Source organism: Thalassophryne amazonica, chromosome 13, assembly GCF_902500255.1.
Source record: "Thalassophryne amazonica chromosome 13, fThaAma1.1, whole genome shotgun sequence".
Classification (NCBI taxonomy): Eukaryota; Metazoa; Chordata; class Actinopteri; order Batrachoidiformes; family Batrachoididae; genus Thalassophryne; species Thalassophryne amazonica.
Genome location: NC_047115.1, coordinates 70,615,479 through 70,632,543, shown reverse-complemented (window position 1 = coordinate 70,632,543; position 17,065 = coordinate 70,615,479). Strand labels below are relative to the sequence as shown.

The following is a 17,065-nucleotide window of genomic DNA, read 5'->3' as shown; positions in this document are numbered from 1 at the left end:
TTCAAGGAACAAATGTTAACTTGTTACCTAATATATCCTAACCACTGACAGTTGCCACAGCAACGAGGCAATTAATGTTATTCATATCACAATGTTATGGCTGATTGGTCTGCATATTTTTAAAAGGACTGCCTGCTCCTTTCTATTTAATGTAAGAACTTCTCCTTTTGATGATTAGCACTCTGACTTTTCACTTCGGCGACTTCAGTTCAAATTCCGGCTTAAATGTGTTATTTGAATTCATGCGGTACACACACCTCATTGTTTCCCCATGAATGACAAACGTTTACTGAAACATTGAGCTGTCACATTGTACAAAAGAGATGTGACAACCACAGCAGACATGCAAGACCACGGAAAACATGGAAAGGGCATATGGGAGAACAACTCCTAATCACCAGCAGATGGTGCTAGAGTCAGTTATAAGGGCACAAATCAAAAGTGAAGTCGCTGCAGAAACGTCCTTACACACTCACGTGACCCCCCAATCTTTCCTGAAACCTCTGCACAGATTTCGTAGCTAGGGTCTGCTTTAGGGATATCTGTGATGGTCAGGAAATGTTCTAAGTAAATGTTTGTGACTGGAATTGTCATTGTTCATCTGCCGGACCAGCTGTAACAGCCCTAAGTTGTCTTTTGCATGTTAAGAATAAAATGCTTTACATTGATGACCTTAGTGAATGCAAGGTACATGCTTCATTCTCCCCACCTGCTCCTCCAGCTGCTGCTCCAACTGAGCAATGACCTCATCCTTCTCCTGCACCAAAGCCTGCAGCTCCTGACACCGCTGAAACAAACGCACCTCTGAGTCTCCAGCCTGAACATCTGCATCCTTCAACTTCTCCTCCATCCACTGGATCTGGAAAATAAATAAATAATAAATAAAGTCAAAATACACACAAACACACAGTGACATTAAAGTGTGTGTGTGTGTGTGTGTGTGTGTGTGTGTGTGTGTGTGTGTGTGTGTGTGTGTGTGTGTGTGTGTGTGTGTGTGTGTGTGTGTGTGTGTATGTCTTACCTGCTGCTGAGCGGTGAAGGCCCTTTTTTCTGCATCAATCACCTGTGTCTCCAATTGTTGAATCTGGACCAAATAAATAAATAATTGAAAAAGCCAATTTTTAAAACTACAATACTCATGCAGTATAAAGTACTGAGTAAAACATCTTAGGCATTGATCACCTGGTTTTATAGGAACACCATGTTGATCAATAAAGCCTTCAGTGATCATTATTGTCTGTTCTATGGGCAGTGGATGGGGTAAATGCCCACATGGACTGACACTCCGCTATGAATCGTGACTCTTGAAACATGGAGCATCACCACTCTGATGGAGAAGGAGCCTGAGCTTGTGCAGAAGGCTGAGTAATACCAACTACAAACAGTTGGGCTCACCTCCACGCACCGCACAGGCTCTGGAACCAAACTCCAAGATAAGGGCTGGATTCTCTCTTTATTCTGAGTTGTCCAGGGTGGGCGGGTGTAGAGATATTCACATGTCCCCAGCTGAGTGCCGTTATTTTGGACTTTAGCCGGGTGAATGAGAGGGCTGCTTCAAGGAGACTTTGTGTTGTAGAGCGTAATCTGACTGTTGCTTGTGCATATGCACCAAACAACAGTTCAGAGTTCAGTTCAGAGCTCCAGCCTTCATAGGACCCTTTTCTGGGGAATCTGTTGTGGGCTGGGGTGTTTGGTTGGCTTTGTTTTTGTTTTCTGTTTCTCCTTCCAGGTGGTATGCGTTCAGGACTGAGTGGCTGAGTTGAGGACCTCACCCTGAACACCTGATGCTTGTTATCACGTGCAGTTCATCAGGACTCACAGCTGTGGTGCATCTGTCTTGATGAGGGCATGGTTGCATTTAAACCTGGAATACACAGTGTGTATTGGCCAGAGACTCGACTTTGTGACCAGACGGGTGAGATCGACATTGGGAGAACAATCTCACCACTACGGACGCAGAGACCGCTCCAGGTTTGACGCTACGGTCTGTGAAAGAGGATTGGGTGAGGTCTCACGCTCTTCAGCATTCATAAGTTCTTTCATTAAGTAAAGTCAGTAAATTTGGTGTCCCTCACACCTTGTTATATGGAGCTGTTATGCTATGCTAATTGTTTAAATCAGCTTCTACTGCAGTGGAGTTTTGAACTGAGTGTTCCGTGCCTGCAGGGAGAGAAGCTGATTTTATATTTAGGCCAGGAAGTGTTTTGCTGATTGTGTGCACCTTTGAGTTGTCTCTCAGTGTGGAGAGTGTTGGACTCACCTTACGGTTTCTTCTTTCACAGACTCGGTTTGTCGCGGCCACCTGGGGGGGTGTTTGTGGGGTCCTTGGGTCCAGAATGGCTGTGGCTCCAGACCTTTTGCGCTGCTGGGAGCGCGCCATTTTGTCACCTCGCCAGACCGTGGACTTTGGGTTATTTTCACTAAATACACTATGTTAATTAAAACTGGTTTTCCTTTGAACCGTGCTCTGCTTCTTTTATGCTGGGTCCTGTCAAACGCTGGGTCGGTTCTCCGCCCGCGTCCGACACATAACAGAATCCTGAGTCCTACAGGGGGACTTCAATGCTCACGTAAACAATCATGGAGAAACATGGAGGGGAGTGATTAGGAGGAACCCCTAATATGAAACCAACTGGTGCTTTGTTGCTGGACTTCTGTGCTGGTCATAGTTTGTCCATAACACCTTGTTTGAGTGTTCATAAGTAGACTCGGTAGCAAAAGACCCTAGGTCAAAGGTTGATGATCGATTTTGTAATTATGTCATCAGACCTGCGACCATGCTTTGTGAACACTCGGGCAAAGATAGAGGGAGCTGTCAACTGATCACCACCTAGTGATGAGTAGGATGAGATGGCGGAGTAAGACACCAAACTGACCTGGAAAGCTTAAATGTGTTGTGAGGGTTTTCTAGGAATGTGTGGTAGGAGAGGCTATCCAGATGGCCTTCAAATCACACCTCTGAAGAAACATCTCCAACATCCCAAGGGAGGCTGGGGACATAGAATCAAACTGGTGCATGTTCAATGCCTCCATTGTTGAGGCAGCTGCTTTGAGCTGTGGCCAGACGGTTGTCAGTGCTTGTCGTGGCAGCAACCTAAGAACCTGTTGATGGACACCTGCGGTGAGGGAAGCTGTCAGGCTGAAGAAGGAGACCTGTTATGTCTGGTTGGTACAGATGGCCTCCAGAGACAGCAGATGGTATCAGTAGGCCAAAAGGACTGCAGGCTCAGTGGTGGCTGATGCAAAAACTCAGGTGTGGGAGTATGTAGAGGACATGGAGAATGACTTTCAGTCAACCTCAAAACAGTTCTGGCAAACTGTCAGGCGACACAGGAAAAGGAGGCAGTTTTTAGCCCACCCTATGCTCAACAAGGGAGGTGAGCTGCTAGACTGGACTGAAGATATTGTCAAGCAGTGGAAAGAACACTTTGAGGAGGTTGTCAGAGTGTTCCATGATACATATCACAAAATGGCTGATGCACATCCAAAATGTCCTTGTAACCATCTGATCTCTACCTAACTGCTTTTCAAAATGGCTGACATACAAAATGTCCTTGTATTTGATAAAACCATCTGAAATTTTTATAGCTGTCTAATTGATAAAACCAAAGTATTCGCATCTATTTGGACAGCATCATGGAACACTCTGATTTACTGTTTGGCATCAACATACACAAACACTATAAGATTTGTACATACTGGTCTTGAACGCAACGTGAGCATTACACCCGCTAATAACCGCCTACTTTACTTTGCAACCAATTACATAGCCACTGATTCACGACAGGCTAAGGTCCGCCCATATGGGGTTGGCTGGAGGAACAAAAGTTAGCATAGAGAGAAAATCTTGGCTCTTTGTTCCAGATGTAGAATGTGATCTGGTCAAAGACCCCAGCACTGCCGATGAGTCTCTGTATCAGTGTAGGAACTTTTTCAATACAACATCTAAACTTTGAAGTCCATTTCCTGTTCAGTTCTTTTTGAGATCACTCACCACATAAAAGAACCTAACAACCTCCTCAATCCTACTGATATGCCCTCCTTTGAGGAGGCAGCGATCGAAAACTCGGGTGGATCTGACGCCAATCACCCTAGTGGAAGTCCCTGAAGTAGTCAAAAAACTCCACAGCAGCAAGTTGCTTGCAGCTGTGAAGAATAGCCCTGAGATGCTGAAGCCTGTGGATATTGTTGGACTGTCATGGCTGACACACCTATACAATTTTGCATGGAATTCGGGGACATTACCTTTGGATTGGCAAACTGGGGCGGTGGTCCCCATCTTTTAAATAAAGGAAACAGAGAGTGTGTGTTCTAATGCTAGAAGAATCACTTTTCAACCTCCCTGGGAAAGCCTGTGCCAGGGTACTGGAGTGGATGAGGCCAGTTCAAATAGGATTTAAAGCATATCCAATTCAAATCTGATCTCACTGATTGAGTAAGTGACCAGATCAGATGTCTGTGTCCTGACTACAATCTTCAGCTGTCTGTTCTTCCCCCTCCCATCAAGGAAGAGAGACAGGGCCATTATATGCGGAATCAACAGACTAAGAAACAGCTTTTTTTCCCAGAAAAGCTTTTCCCTCTCGTTAACTGCAAGAGTTTTGAGCCAATTCCGCTGTCTGCACTTTTAAAATGCCCTTTTTAATGTTTTAGAATGTTTTTTTATCTTTTATGAAGAGCCGCTCAACAGATTTTCATTGTTTTTGTACGACGCCAAATAAAGTTGTATCCATTTAATCTGATCCACACTGTTTTCATCAGAGTGTGGTGTTTAACAACTTATAACCACTTTGAAATAACTTGAAAATCCTGCTGGTACTGATTGAAAATCTAAAGATTTCTCATCTGAGCTTCGCACAAGATCCTAACACACCCCTGGTTTACATCATTTATAAATTTGACTGCCGATGACTCTCAGAAAGAAAAGGTGCATTATGCAACTTAAAAAATGATTCTTCTTACTTTAATTGCAGCACAACCTGCAACTCTCTGCATCTGTACATGTATTCAGGTTTAGTTTGTGCCTTCCTTAAAAACTCACTGTTATTAATATTTAATACCACTGTGATAAAATTTTCATTTATTATCATCCAAATCTGTCAAAGTCACTGACAGTTTTATAGATAAACTGTTCTTAAGTTCCCTTATGTCACTCTCCCCCAACGTCATGACATTTAAATAGATTTGTTTGTGCAAAGCACAGATGTTTCTGATTTCACAGAAACTGCAGTGTCCTAAAACGAAGTGTGCAGAAAAACACAGTAGTATTTTTGTTAACTATAAAATGCAACAACTATAAGCTAAAAAAGAAGCTACATACAATCTGTTGCCAAGAAAATTGTGCCAAATTCTCTTGGCAATCGACTCGTTTGTCTGCAACTCTTTTTCTGATGCTTCAGAACTGATGCAGCAGTTTCAGCTGCACACAGTTTGTCTGAGAAGTTATATAATGAACATGAGGTGTTATGTCTATAAAGGTACAAGCAGCTCTTTATATGCACTCACATGGGAGGAGTGTGTGTCGGCTCTGGTTAGTCTTAAAACTGCAGAAACGACAACAGTTCACAAAATACATTTAATACACAGGGATGAAAAACTGTGGGAATGAAAAGGAGAGGTGTCTTTATGAGCAACATTCCTCTAAAATTCTTCAGCTCAAAGTGGCAAAAACAGCACTGAAACCAGTGTCTTCTGTGGAATGTCTCAAAGCTCTGTGGGGTTATGGTGGAAAATGTGCAAGAATGTCTATGAAAATTCTATGTGTGGTAATTAAGAAAAACCACAGCAGTTAGGATGGTCTGCTACTATAAGTACACATACAAATTATAACAGATTACAGGAAACTTTAATGTCTGTCGAGGAAAACCGGGCCTCTACACTGGAGAAGATGTAGCAATAAATAAAGAAAATAAGGAAGAAATTCACTGTGTAACTACAGAATAGGGATGAGGCCTTACAGTCAAATCACAATCACATGAAATACATAAGACTGCATCGTTTCCACATCTATAAAAGCTGTCACTGTGCTCTGAGAGGGCAAAACCCCCCCCGCCAACACAAGTGCTGCTTTGGTACAAGTGCTTGCTGCATTGTGATAACATTTCAAGGACTTGTAACAATTTTCACAAAATTCATCCTAAATATGTGAGGTGCTGATTTCAGAATGCAGGCACCAACTCATGAATCTGGCAGTGTATAGGTTTGTTAATCAAGGGCCATAAATCTGCCAAATTGTGTCAATCTTGTATAACATTACAATATGCGTATTACCAACCTATAACAAGGACTTGTACCAAGTTACATGAAATTCCATCTAAAAGTGTGAGAGGAGTTGATTTCAGAATGCAGGCACCCAAGCATGAAACTGATGGAGACAAACGTTGTTAATCAAGGTCCATAACACTCGAAAAATGGACCCAACTCAAATGATATGATAATATGCGTATTACCAACTTACTATAACAAGGACTTGTAGCAAGTTTCACAAAATTCCTCCTAAAAATGTGAGAGAAGTTAATTTCAGAACGCTTATATCTTTTTTGGTAAAAGGACAGATGGACAGGCGGACAGACAGACAGACGGAAATTGCCACGACATAGTCCCCCTTCGGGCCTTCGATCAGCAGGGGATAAAAATGAACAGGCCTTCTGCTATTTTGTTTCTATAAAGCACCTCCTGGACAGATAATGCAACACAATGGAATTACTCTTCATTGTTATTATCTATCTGCTATCTTGTTTTCTGGCTTATCAAAGATAAACAATACTTCAAAATGCTGCTGTGATCCTATTCAGATTTTAATGCTGCATTTACACATAGGCAAGACGCGTTACGAATGTCATATTTGCATCATTCTTGGCACATTCCTGACACTCTTAGCATGACTTAACGCATCTGAATAGGTTTTTTAGTAATGCGTGTTGGTGCGTGATATTCGTGATTTTTGTGGAGCATGTTTTTGGCTGTCAAAAAATCTTTCACGATTGTCACGCACCACCCTCATTTCGCCTCATGTCGTATAGGTCGCAACTGAGCATGTTGATCCATCTTGATTTGTGGTGATCCTTAATAGATTTGTGGTGATCCTTAATAGAGCGTGACAGCGTTCTTCTCTGACGTGTGCACAATTAAACCCTGCTGCACTGCATTCAGTTTCATTGCTGCAGTATGCTGAAGAAGGATAGTGACACCATGTCGGTTAAGAGTTTAATTCCAATACTCATCAGTGCACTACTGCAGGTGTTCCACCTGCTGCTGTGCCTGATGTTTGGGAAAACGAGCGAGACGAGAGCCGCATGAAGCCACACATCTGGCTCTCTCAGTCTCCTCCTCCTCCTCTCTGCACCATTCCATGGCACAGATCCCAACTAAGCATGCAGTCACAAAGTTCTGCTGTGGATTTTGAGGAGCAAACTGGAGCGATATGAACTGTTCAGCAACTGACGGTTGGATGAATATGGGGGTGTGTGTCAATTCGTAATGCGACAGAACGTAATGATGTGATGTCACGCGCGATAGCGCAGAACATTATTCTTGACCATGCGCAATGGTTCCTGATAATTCTCCAGTAACACGTGCCATTAATTGTAACACGTGGTAACAGGTTGCAGCATTTCCTGAGGACACCTGATGCCTCTGCCCTGAATCGTCACATTTGTGATCAGCGGCCAAGAATGTATACTTCGTGGCATTCGTGACTTGTCGTCATTATGTGTAAATGCAGCATAGTTTTGTTGCAAACATACAAAATTCTCCATGAGCTAGTGCCTTCCCATCTGGTTGATCTCATTAAACCATATGTACCAGCTTGTGCTAGGTGTTCTCAGGATGAGAGCTTACTGTGTGTTTCAAAGGTTTAAAAGAAGTCAGCTGGTCACAGAGCTTTTTCTTATTGTGCACCTTATCTGTGGAACAGCCTGCCTGCTCATTTCATTCAAATCCCAACTGAAGACTCATCTTTTCTCTCTTTCATATGAATAACACAAGTTTGTACTGAATATGCTGCAGTTCAAATTCAAAATAAAAGCCCTCATTTTTAAAGACATTATCCATCTGATCACCAAATTTCATCCTCATAACTTTTTGAGGTAAATGTTGCCATATGCCAAACGTTCTACTGGATCTCACTTACAGAATATCTTCCAGATCACCTCCAAAATTTAAGAATTTATCTGGTAGAATATTATCTATCTGCTCACCAAATTTCCTTGAAATACATTAATTAAGTTTTGAGTTATCTTGATAAGAGATCAATAACTAAACTAACAGACAGAAAAATGCAGTTGCTGATAAACATTACCTCCTTCACGGACATAACAAGAGTCCATATATTTAGTTTCTTTTACGTTCTTCCACAAACATAAAGTAAATCTGTTTCCTCTTTGACCACTGGGCACTTTCACCCAACATGATGCTTTATAAAAGGCCATGCAGCCAAGAAACATGTCATATGTACCTTGTTGCCAACTACTTGTGACCACTTTAGTTTAATTTGAGTCACAATGGACACAATGTAACTGTCCCTCTGTGTGCAAAGCTGACATTTCAGCAACACGTCTTTGACGAGCAACTGTATGTAGCTGCCGCATGAACCAACCGTCAGTAGAAATGGGTATGGCACTGCTCCAGCTTCCCTGTTCCTCTTTAATTCCAAAAAGTAGTAGAGTCAGCTGGATCCAAAAGTGGTCACACCCTACCAGAGTCACTTTCCACTGCACAAAACTCTCTCGACCAAAGTGGAAGCAACACTTTCATGTTCCACTCGTAGTTTGTGCGATTTTGGAAAAATGACTGGAAAGCAAGATTTTATCTGGTTACATCTACATGATCTAAAAATTAAATGCATACTACACTGTACCTACATACCTTTTGCCACTTTTTTTCTCTATGTAGATCCAACACTACTACAAACGACAAACCACATCTGTAACAGATATAGCATCTGGCAGAGAACAGCATGTTAATTACAGAGTATACTGACTGCTACAGCTAGACAGGCTGGTACGTGTGTTCCTCTGGCAGAGGACCAGAGTTTGAGGGCTCTGTGCAGTATCTTAGCAATAACTAGGACTACACTCGTCTGGACAGAGACCTCTGATGTTGTGCCTGGAATCTGCTGGAGCCACTCTTCCAAGTTGGGGACTACAGCTCCTAATGCTCTTATAACTACTGGGACCACTATGGACTTTACCTTGCTCATCTGTTCCGGTTGTTCCTGCAGGCCTTCATACTTGTCTATTCTCTCGTGCTCCTTCGTTGTGATGTTGCTGTCAGCTGGGATTGCCACATCAATCACAACTGCAGTTTTCTTTCCCTTGCCAACCACCAATATGTCTGGTTGGTTGGCCAGCAGATGCTTGTCTGTCTGGAATTTGAAGTCTCACAGAACCATAGCCCTGTTGTTCTCAAACACCTTTGGTAGCGTCTCCCATTGGAACTTGGGTACTTCTAATCCGTACGTGGCATAGATGTTCCTGTACACTATTCCCGACACTTCACTATCGCTGACTGGTGTAATTTTAATTGTGATTTAAAGTTTTAACTTCAAAAGCATTCAATTAAAAACAAATTTGGAATGTTTTGTTGCAATAATTCTTTGAAAGCAGTATTTATTGTTTATGTTTGCTGTATGTTATATGATGAAGATATGAAGATGTGATATGTGTTGTGTGTTGGGGGGGCGTGGCTGGATGTTTTGGTGTTCTTTTCTTTTCTTTGCTCTCCAGGTGGCATGAGGGCTGATTTGTCTGTGAAGAAGGTGCTGGCTGAAGAGTCTTCACCCTCATCAACATCATGGAAAGCACCTGTGATTGGTGCTCACGTGCAACCTGGACGACTTGCAGCTGAAGCAGATAATTGGATGGCGTTCTGCATTTAAGTCATGTGTGATTTGAGCAGAACTGCCGGGAACTCGACCTTGTGATGTTCGTTTGTGAGACGCTGAGGACCGCGCCTGGGTTTTGACACATCGAGCCCGTGAAGCAGGAAGGGGTGAGAACACATGCTGTCAGCACACACTAAAGGTAATTAAGTGTTTAAGTAATTGTTGATAGTAACTTGGTGTTTTGTTACACAGTATACTGGAATTGTGAAGAGAATTGTGCAGTTTGCTTCTCACTGCTGTGGCGTGAAGGATAAGTGATCCTCCACTTGTTGTGAGAAGCTGCTCATTTGCATAAAGTAAAAAAAAGGACACTGACCTGAGTGTGTTGCTGATAGCGTGTGTTTATTGGAAGATATAGTTGTATCTGTTGACTTACCTCACCTTCTCTTTGCTTCACAGAGAATCAGTTTGTCGTGTCCACCTGGGGGGTGTTTGGCGGTGGTAGGAAGTCCAGGAGCGCCGGCTTTAATCCTTGCGGGCGCTGGAGAGCAAGCCACGAATCACTCCACCAGAGGGACGTTGTTTTTATGTTTTTACACTTTTAAGCACATGTGAATAATAAATAGTTTCTGTTTGGAACCGCTTTCTGGTTATTTTTAGCGCTGGGTCCTGTCTGACGCAGGTCCGCTCCTCAACCCGCGTCGACACATAACAATATGAAGTCGATTCTGTTAGAAGTGGTTGACTAAAGATTAAAGACTTATACTTTGTGTACATAGTTCAATAAATAAATACATTTCAGTGGGGGGAAGAGAAGCAACCTATTTGCCCAACCTTGACTACCACTTAAGTTCCATTGAGCAACAGCACCAACTCCATAAGGGCAGCAGTGGAGCTGTTCATTGACCAGCTGATCAGAATGTGGTTGTAACAGGCAGCTTACAGTGTTCATGTGAACATCCCCACACACAACGGACCCACACATGAATAACACCTCACACTCAGACAGTGTGAGATGCTCGCATGTGTGAATGCATTTAATCAAGAGATTGCTCAAAGTAATGTTGCTTTTGTTAACATCCATTAAGTCTACAGTTTTTGATGCAAGTGTACGGCAGCAGCTTCAGTGCAAACACTGTTTAACCACTGGCAGAAATCATTTATTGTCCAGCATATAGCTGGAATTTCCGGTGGCATCGCCCTACCTGTTAGATTCACCTTGTCTGTAAAAAAGGCAAGAAGACATAACAAGGATAGAACATGTTTTGAATGGTGAATGTCAACATGTGACCGTAAAGATGTGGAATTGACCCTGAATGTGTCACTTAAAATTTTCTCAAATGGAACATCATGAGGTTTCCCTGTGCGGTAAGGTCAGTGTGCAGAGCGTGCCAATTGGAAAACCTTCACCACAATGGCTCCCAAACATGCACCTAAAAAAATGGTAAATGGACTGCATTTATATAGCGCTTTTCCATTTGCATCAGATGCTCAAAGCGCTTTACACATCAATGCCTCACATTCACCCCGATGTGAGGCTGCTGCCATACAAGGTGCCCACTACACACCGGGAGCAACTAGGGGATTAAGGACCTTGCCCAAGTGCCCTCAGTGATTTTCCAGTCAGGCTGGGATTTGAACCAAGGATCCTCTGGTCTCATGCCCAACGCTTTAACCACTAGACCATCACCCCCCTACCTAAAGGGTTAACAGTACCTATGTATATGTATGTAACTGTCCCTGTTGTACGTACACAAGTCGTATAACCCTCAAACTGACCAGCAGTCCATTTCAAAGTGTGATTCTGACCTTATGCATTGTGGTACTTAACCTGTCTCAACATCATGAGAAATCACTTGACTAAACAATAGTCTTTGAGAGTTTACGGGTTTTCCTGTTTTACAGGATAGCTGTTCTTCTGCTGGTTTTTCTGTGTGAATTTAACACACACACACACACACACACACACACACACACACACACACACACACACACCATCGCTCTTCCACTTCAATCCCCCAAAAACTGCCAAATGAAGCCCCGTCATCTCTGCAGTCAATTCCTTGTTCCCATCTAACCTTCAGTTTAACTTTCATTCCTGAAATTCCACAACTGTGTCTCTGTGGCCAACCTTCCCCTGAACTCTCTTTCTTTGACTCTATCCATCCCTCCCCCAAGCCGCCATCTGTACTAGACAGCCAGCTCACAAAGCTTCTTTCTATTGCTGCTATAAGGCAGACTGCGCAAGGCTCCATGTTACAGAGTTACTGGTGTTACACCAAACACGCTCAAGTATGTGATGGAGCATAAAACAGCAATGCACTAGAGCACCACGCTCGCAAACCTCCGCCAACACGAGTTTCCAACTCCACAAATTTTTACCTTGGAAAGAATGTTCAAGGTCAAAGTCCTATTAGAAGTGGCTTTTCATAAGCTAAATTACATCTGATCAAATGTCAGGAGTATGTATTTAGTTCATTCACTTGAAGTTTTGTTGTGGTGTTGTCAGCCCCCCCCAACGTTTTCGGTTTCTGAATTCTTTTCACAATATGCACAATTTGTCATTGCTTTTTGGCACTTGGTTTTCGGCTGATAATTGGAAGATAGACAAACAGGCATAAAATTGGAACCCCCATCTAGGGATGGGTATTGATAAGACTTTATCGATATACCATTATTGATTCCGCTTATCGATCTGATTCTTTATCGATTCCCTTATCAATATCTCTTGTGAATTTTCTGTGTACTGAAAGTAGGCTTTACAGGTTTTCTATGTCAACAACATTATATTGAGTCTTAAAATAAATAAATACGAAATTGGTCACTGGAGCCTTGATCTCTGGACATAAATAGAAATAAACAAAATCTGTAGTTTTTGTCAAAAGCATTTCCTTTCAGACATTAATGGCATGAATGTCACTCCATACCTCTGACCTGAGCTCAGCTACGTTGCATGTCAGGATGTAATTCATGAAGAACACAGGGTGTCTCATTTTGGGAGGAAAAAAAAAACTTTTTGGTTGATTGTAGTTTATTGTCAGTATTACACTGTTTGAAAAGAGGAGTCATTTGATTTAAAACAGATTCGCTTTGAAGCTATTAATTCCTACCGGACTCTAACTTGACTCGGCAGAGAGCAGCGCAGCACTTGGAGCTGTGTGAACGGAACGGAGGACGATTCTCATTTCTTGCCTGCAACCAGACAAGAGTCCCAGTTAGTGACTTTAATCCGCACAAAAGTGACTCATGAATGACATCTTTAAATGGCTTTGAGAGGAGTTAAGAAGCGGACGTGCCGCTTCTAAAAAGCAGCGAAGCAAGGAATCAACAAAGCAGCAGGTCAGAGTACTGCTTCGTTGGTTCAAGCTTCAAAGCAGAGCCATAACAGAAGCGGTTGATTATAGACCTGATGCAGGGTCTGTAATCAACGTAGAGAAATGATCAATTTCCTGACAAACACCCTCAAAAAACAACAGCCACTCTGAAGGACCGATAAGGGAATCGTTAAGCAAAAAGGCTATTGATGTCGGTGGATCGCATCGTTTCTTTTTTTTTTTTGTAACTTTTTATTTAGGATTTTTTTTTTTTCCAAAACATAACATTCCTTGAGACAAGCACTAAAAATATACAATAATAATTACATAACATAAAGATCTAATAATTTCTTAAGGATTCTCGAAAAGAACCAGTTCTTGATACCCATCCCTACCCCCCATCCAATTTTCGTGTTGTAGGTAAATCCATAACAAAATATTGGAATGAATGAGCACTTTTGATTGAAAGATATAATACAAAATGTACACCAAATGGACTTTTCAATATGAAATTCAAATGTCCACAAAATCCATAACCCGTATCAGATCCAGATCAAACTTTGTCAGATGATAGTGAGTGCCAGTCTGCGCCTCATTTTCAAATATGACACATACTGGGGCATGTTTGACTAATATACAGTGGTGTGCACAGTTTCGCTAATCCGCTAACCGCTAATTAATGTTTTCATTATCAGATTAGCTTTTCAGATAACTTTGAAAACCATCATCGGATCAATTATCTTCCGATAAGTTTTGGTCCAATAATTTTTAGACCACTAACGTTTTTGCAGACGTAGCTTTTGTAGTAGATGCACAGTTCTATCCTCTATAAACAGAGAAGAGCTGGTTCCAGAAGAAACCACTCTATCCTCTGCAGGCAAAGGAGAACTGGCCATAGAAAAGAAAAAAGCTAATTTCTTTTGACCCATACTTAATACGCTGGTAATAGCACCCAAGTCATCCAGAGACATACAGTTTTAATTTATGGTTAAAATTTTAACCAAACTAATTTTGGACAAGTTATTTAAATTAACGTCACGTCTGAAGTTTTATAAAGTGAAAATATCAGATATATGTTTTAGTTTTAAAGTATTGGGCAAATTTTAAAAGATTTAGTGTGGAATGATGTGCACGCAGTGCATTCTGGGTAAAGGTTCACGACAGGAGAAATGCATTTGAGATGCTCTGATCAGTCTCCACACGGACAACAGCATTAAACCCTTTGCATACTGTGCCTAAAACTCTTGTGAATATATTCTCTGGGTTTATAGATGTTGTTATTGTGTTTGTTTTATGTAAAAATGCCAGAAGAAGCCCAGGTTGGTCCTCCAAAAGCTGAAAAGTCTGTTAAATTGTGATTCGGGTCGTGTGATATAGCCGGCGTCAAAATGCGTAGAACACTGCCATCTACTGGCGACCGGTTATATCACAGTGTTGTCGCCCGCAGAATTGTAAAATTATCTGTAGGTTGCTAAAACCTGAGAGACCACACACATGTGGAGATAAAAAAAAAAAAAATCATAGATCTGACAGGTTTAGTTGTACAGTGTGTGGTGTCAGCCACACGGTAAAAGCAACACACACAAACAGATACCTCACTTTCTGATTGGCTGCATGTCACATTTAGCTCCTCACGTCCTTCTTAACACACCACACACGGCAGGAATATCTGATAAGATTATATTTAGTGTCATCACGATTGTCGGGGCGTCCTTAAGATTGTTGTAAGGGGAAGATCGGGTCCGATATCGGCCTAATTATCTTGCCATGTGAACCAGGCTTGATGTTATGACGCCTCACGAAGAAACTGAGTGATGCATTATGACACCACACCGAACATGTTTTCACTATTTGATTTTTTTGTGCGATTGACATCGTTATTCAAGCATTCAAACAGCAATTCCTATCGCCACACAATTCCAACACACGAGAAAATTTTTTTGACAGTTCTTGTTATTGAAAGAAACCTTGTCTCCCTAACTGGATAGAGTTGTGATGTCATCACGCGTGCACTTAGGTGCTGTCTAGCGGGATCTTGAAAATTTCTTTTTTTTATGCAAATGAGAAAAATGACATATTTTACAAAAGTACATTTATTTATAAACACCAACACATGTTACATTGATTCACTTGCATTGGTTTTTACAAAGAATGAATGAATCAACCAATCAGTGTGAGCGGAGGCTTAGTTTACCCATAATCCCTTTGGTGTGTTAATGTTCAAATCTTCAGAATTAGTGCATTATTTTAAAATTAACAGATGTGTTACATATAACTTTGTACATTTTAAGAGTTTACATTAATGTAGTTATTGTATCCGGAATAATGTTATTTATAAAGCAAAACCATAATTCAAACCTGCTTTCAATTTCAAGACCTCTACCTCATCACGGGACCACCATATCCTGTCAAGGTTAAATGATGCTTTCCTACAGCAGGGGGCAGAGCGCACAAAGACAAGCACTGGCTCATTGGCTGTTTGGGTTTGTGATCACTGTTGGTTCTATTAGAAGCTTTGGCGGTGTTTAAACTCAAAATCAGCTTCTTAGTAGCTGAGAGTGTTGGGAGGCAAAATTAAAAATTAGTTTTTAGACAGTTTATCGGTTTAGCATTAAAAAAGATAACTTTTCAGTTAGCTGATTACCAGTTATCGAAGCGCCGACCACTGCTAATATATAAGGCAAAATATACATTAAAAGAGGTTTTCAATGTTAAATTTAAATGGTCACACAATCTCTAATCCAGCTCAGATCTGGATTACAGATTGTCAGTCAATAGAGGCTAACATCCTACATAACACTCAAATATGAAAGAAATTTGATTTTTTTTTTTTTTTTTGGAAATTTGTTCAATGTTGATTTTCCAAGATTTTTCCCAACTTTGACCTTGAAAATTGAATCAGTTCTTGCCTATCAGGACATGAATCCTCTGTAAAAATTTCATAAAGATACATGAAAAATTGTGGGTTACAGGGTGTTTACAAAGAGACAAACAAACAAACAAACAAACAGGGGTGAAAACGTAACCAACTTCGTTGGTGGAGGTAATAATAAAAAAAATCCTTCTGTGCCTATAAACATAATTACTGACATTTAAAAAAATTAAGTGTTAAAAAAGTTTACTGTGACTAAATCAGGCACAGCTGAAGATTAATGATGAGCGGATGTGAGAAGCCTATCCCAGCATCCATAAGGCGTGAGGCGGGGTACACCCTGGACAGGATACCAGACAGACAAACACATTCACAGCCTAACCAGCATGCCTTTGGATGTGGGAGGAAGCCAGAGCACCAGGAGGGAGCCCCCACAAACACAGGGAGAACATGCAAACTCCACACAGAAAGACCCCACGTGGGGAGCAATCCCATGACTTTGTTGTTGTGACGCAACAGTGCTAACCACTAATCCACCCTGCCGCCTCTTTAATAAAAATGCAAAAATTACTGCAATTTTATAGTACTTTCCCATCCAAACCACATGCTCAAAGAGCTTTTAAATGATGCCTCTCATTAAAACTGATGATATGAGCCGCCATTCAAATCGCTCAACTGCCACAGAAAGCAGTTTGAGGATGAACAACCATCTCCAAGGACATCTTATTGGCGGTAATGAGGGTGAAAGAAATGCTGATCTTCAACTTCACAAACCATGTTTTTTGTTCTATAGCATCAGAAGAGTGCTACAGGGCTGCTGAAATTGATGCATGAGCTGAGGTGATACTATTCTGGGTACATCTGAAGCTGACAGAGTGACTCGTGGACCACCCTGCTAACAGTGCCCTCTCTGAGCCACTGCAGTCTGCTTTTGGAATGCAGTCTTTGATGAAGACAACTTTTACTGAAGTGAAACTGACAAGGCGATGGATGGACGCTGGCCCTGCACCCCAGGGCGCTCGACTTACCTCACGATGCCCTGCTTGTGCCGCCAGT

The 17,065-nt window shown here is 41.6% G+C and overlaps 1 protein-coding gene and 1 long non-coding RNA gene across 3 annotated transcripts in view; one reads left to right on the top strand and one right to left on the bottom strand.

The window, feature by feature from the left end:
* The window catches only part of plekhh2 (pleckstrin homology domain containing, family H (with MyTH4 domain) member 2), a 113,623-nt gene that overhangs the window by 63,792 nt on the left and 32,766 nt on the right, over window positions 1–17,065 (bottom strand). For both annotated transcript variants that reach the window (XM_034184853.1, XM_034184852.1), the window contains exons 3-4: window positions 1,022–1,084; window positions 710–859 (exon numbers count right to left, since the gene is read on the bottom strand). In XM_034184853.1, the coding sequence (XP_034040744.1) occupies window positions 710–859; window positions 1,022–1,084 (213 nt within the window). The remainder of the gene's footprint in view (window positions 1–709; window positions 860–1,021; window positions 1,085–17,065) is intronic.
* LOC117523357 lies at window positions 6,147–6,641 on the top strand. Its single transcript, XR_004564484.1, has 2 exons — window positions 6,147–6,296; window positions 6,480–6,641. It is a non-coding gene; the product is annotated as an uncharacterized LOC117523357 (long non-coding RNA).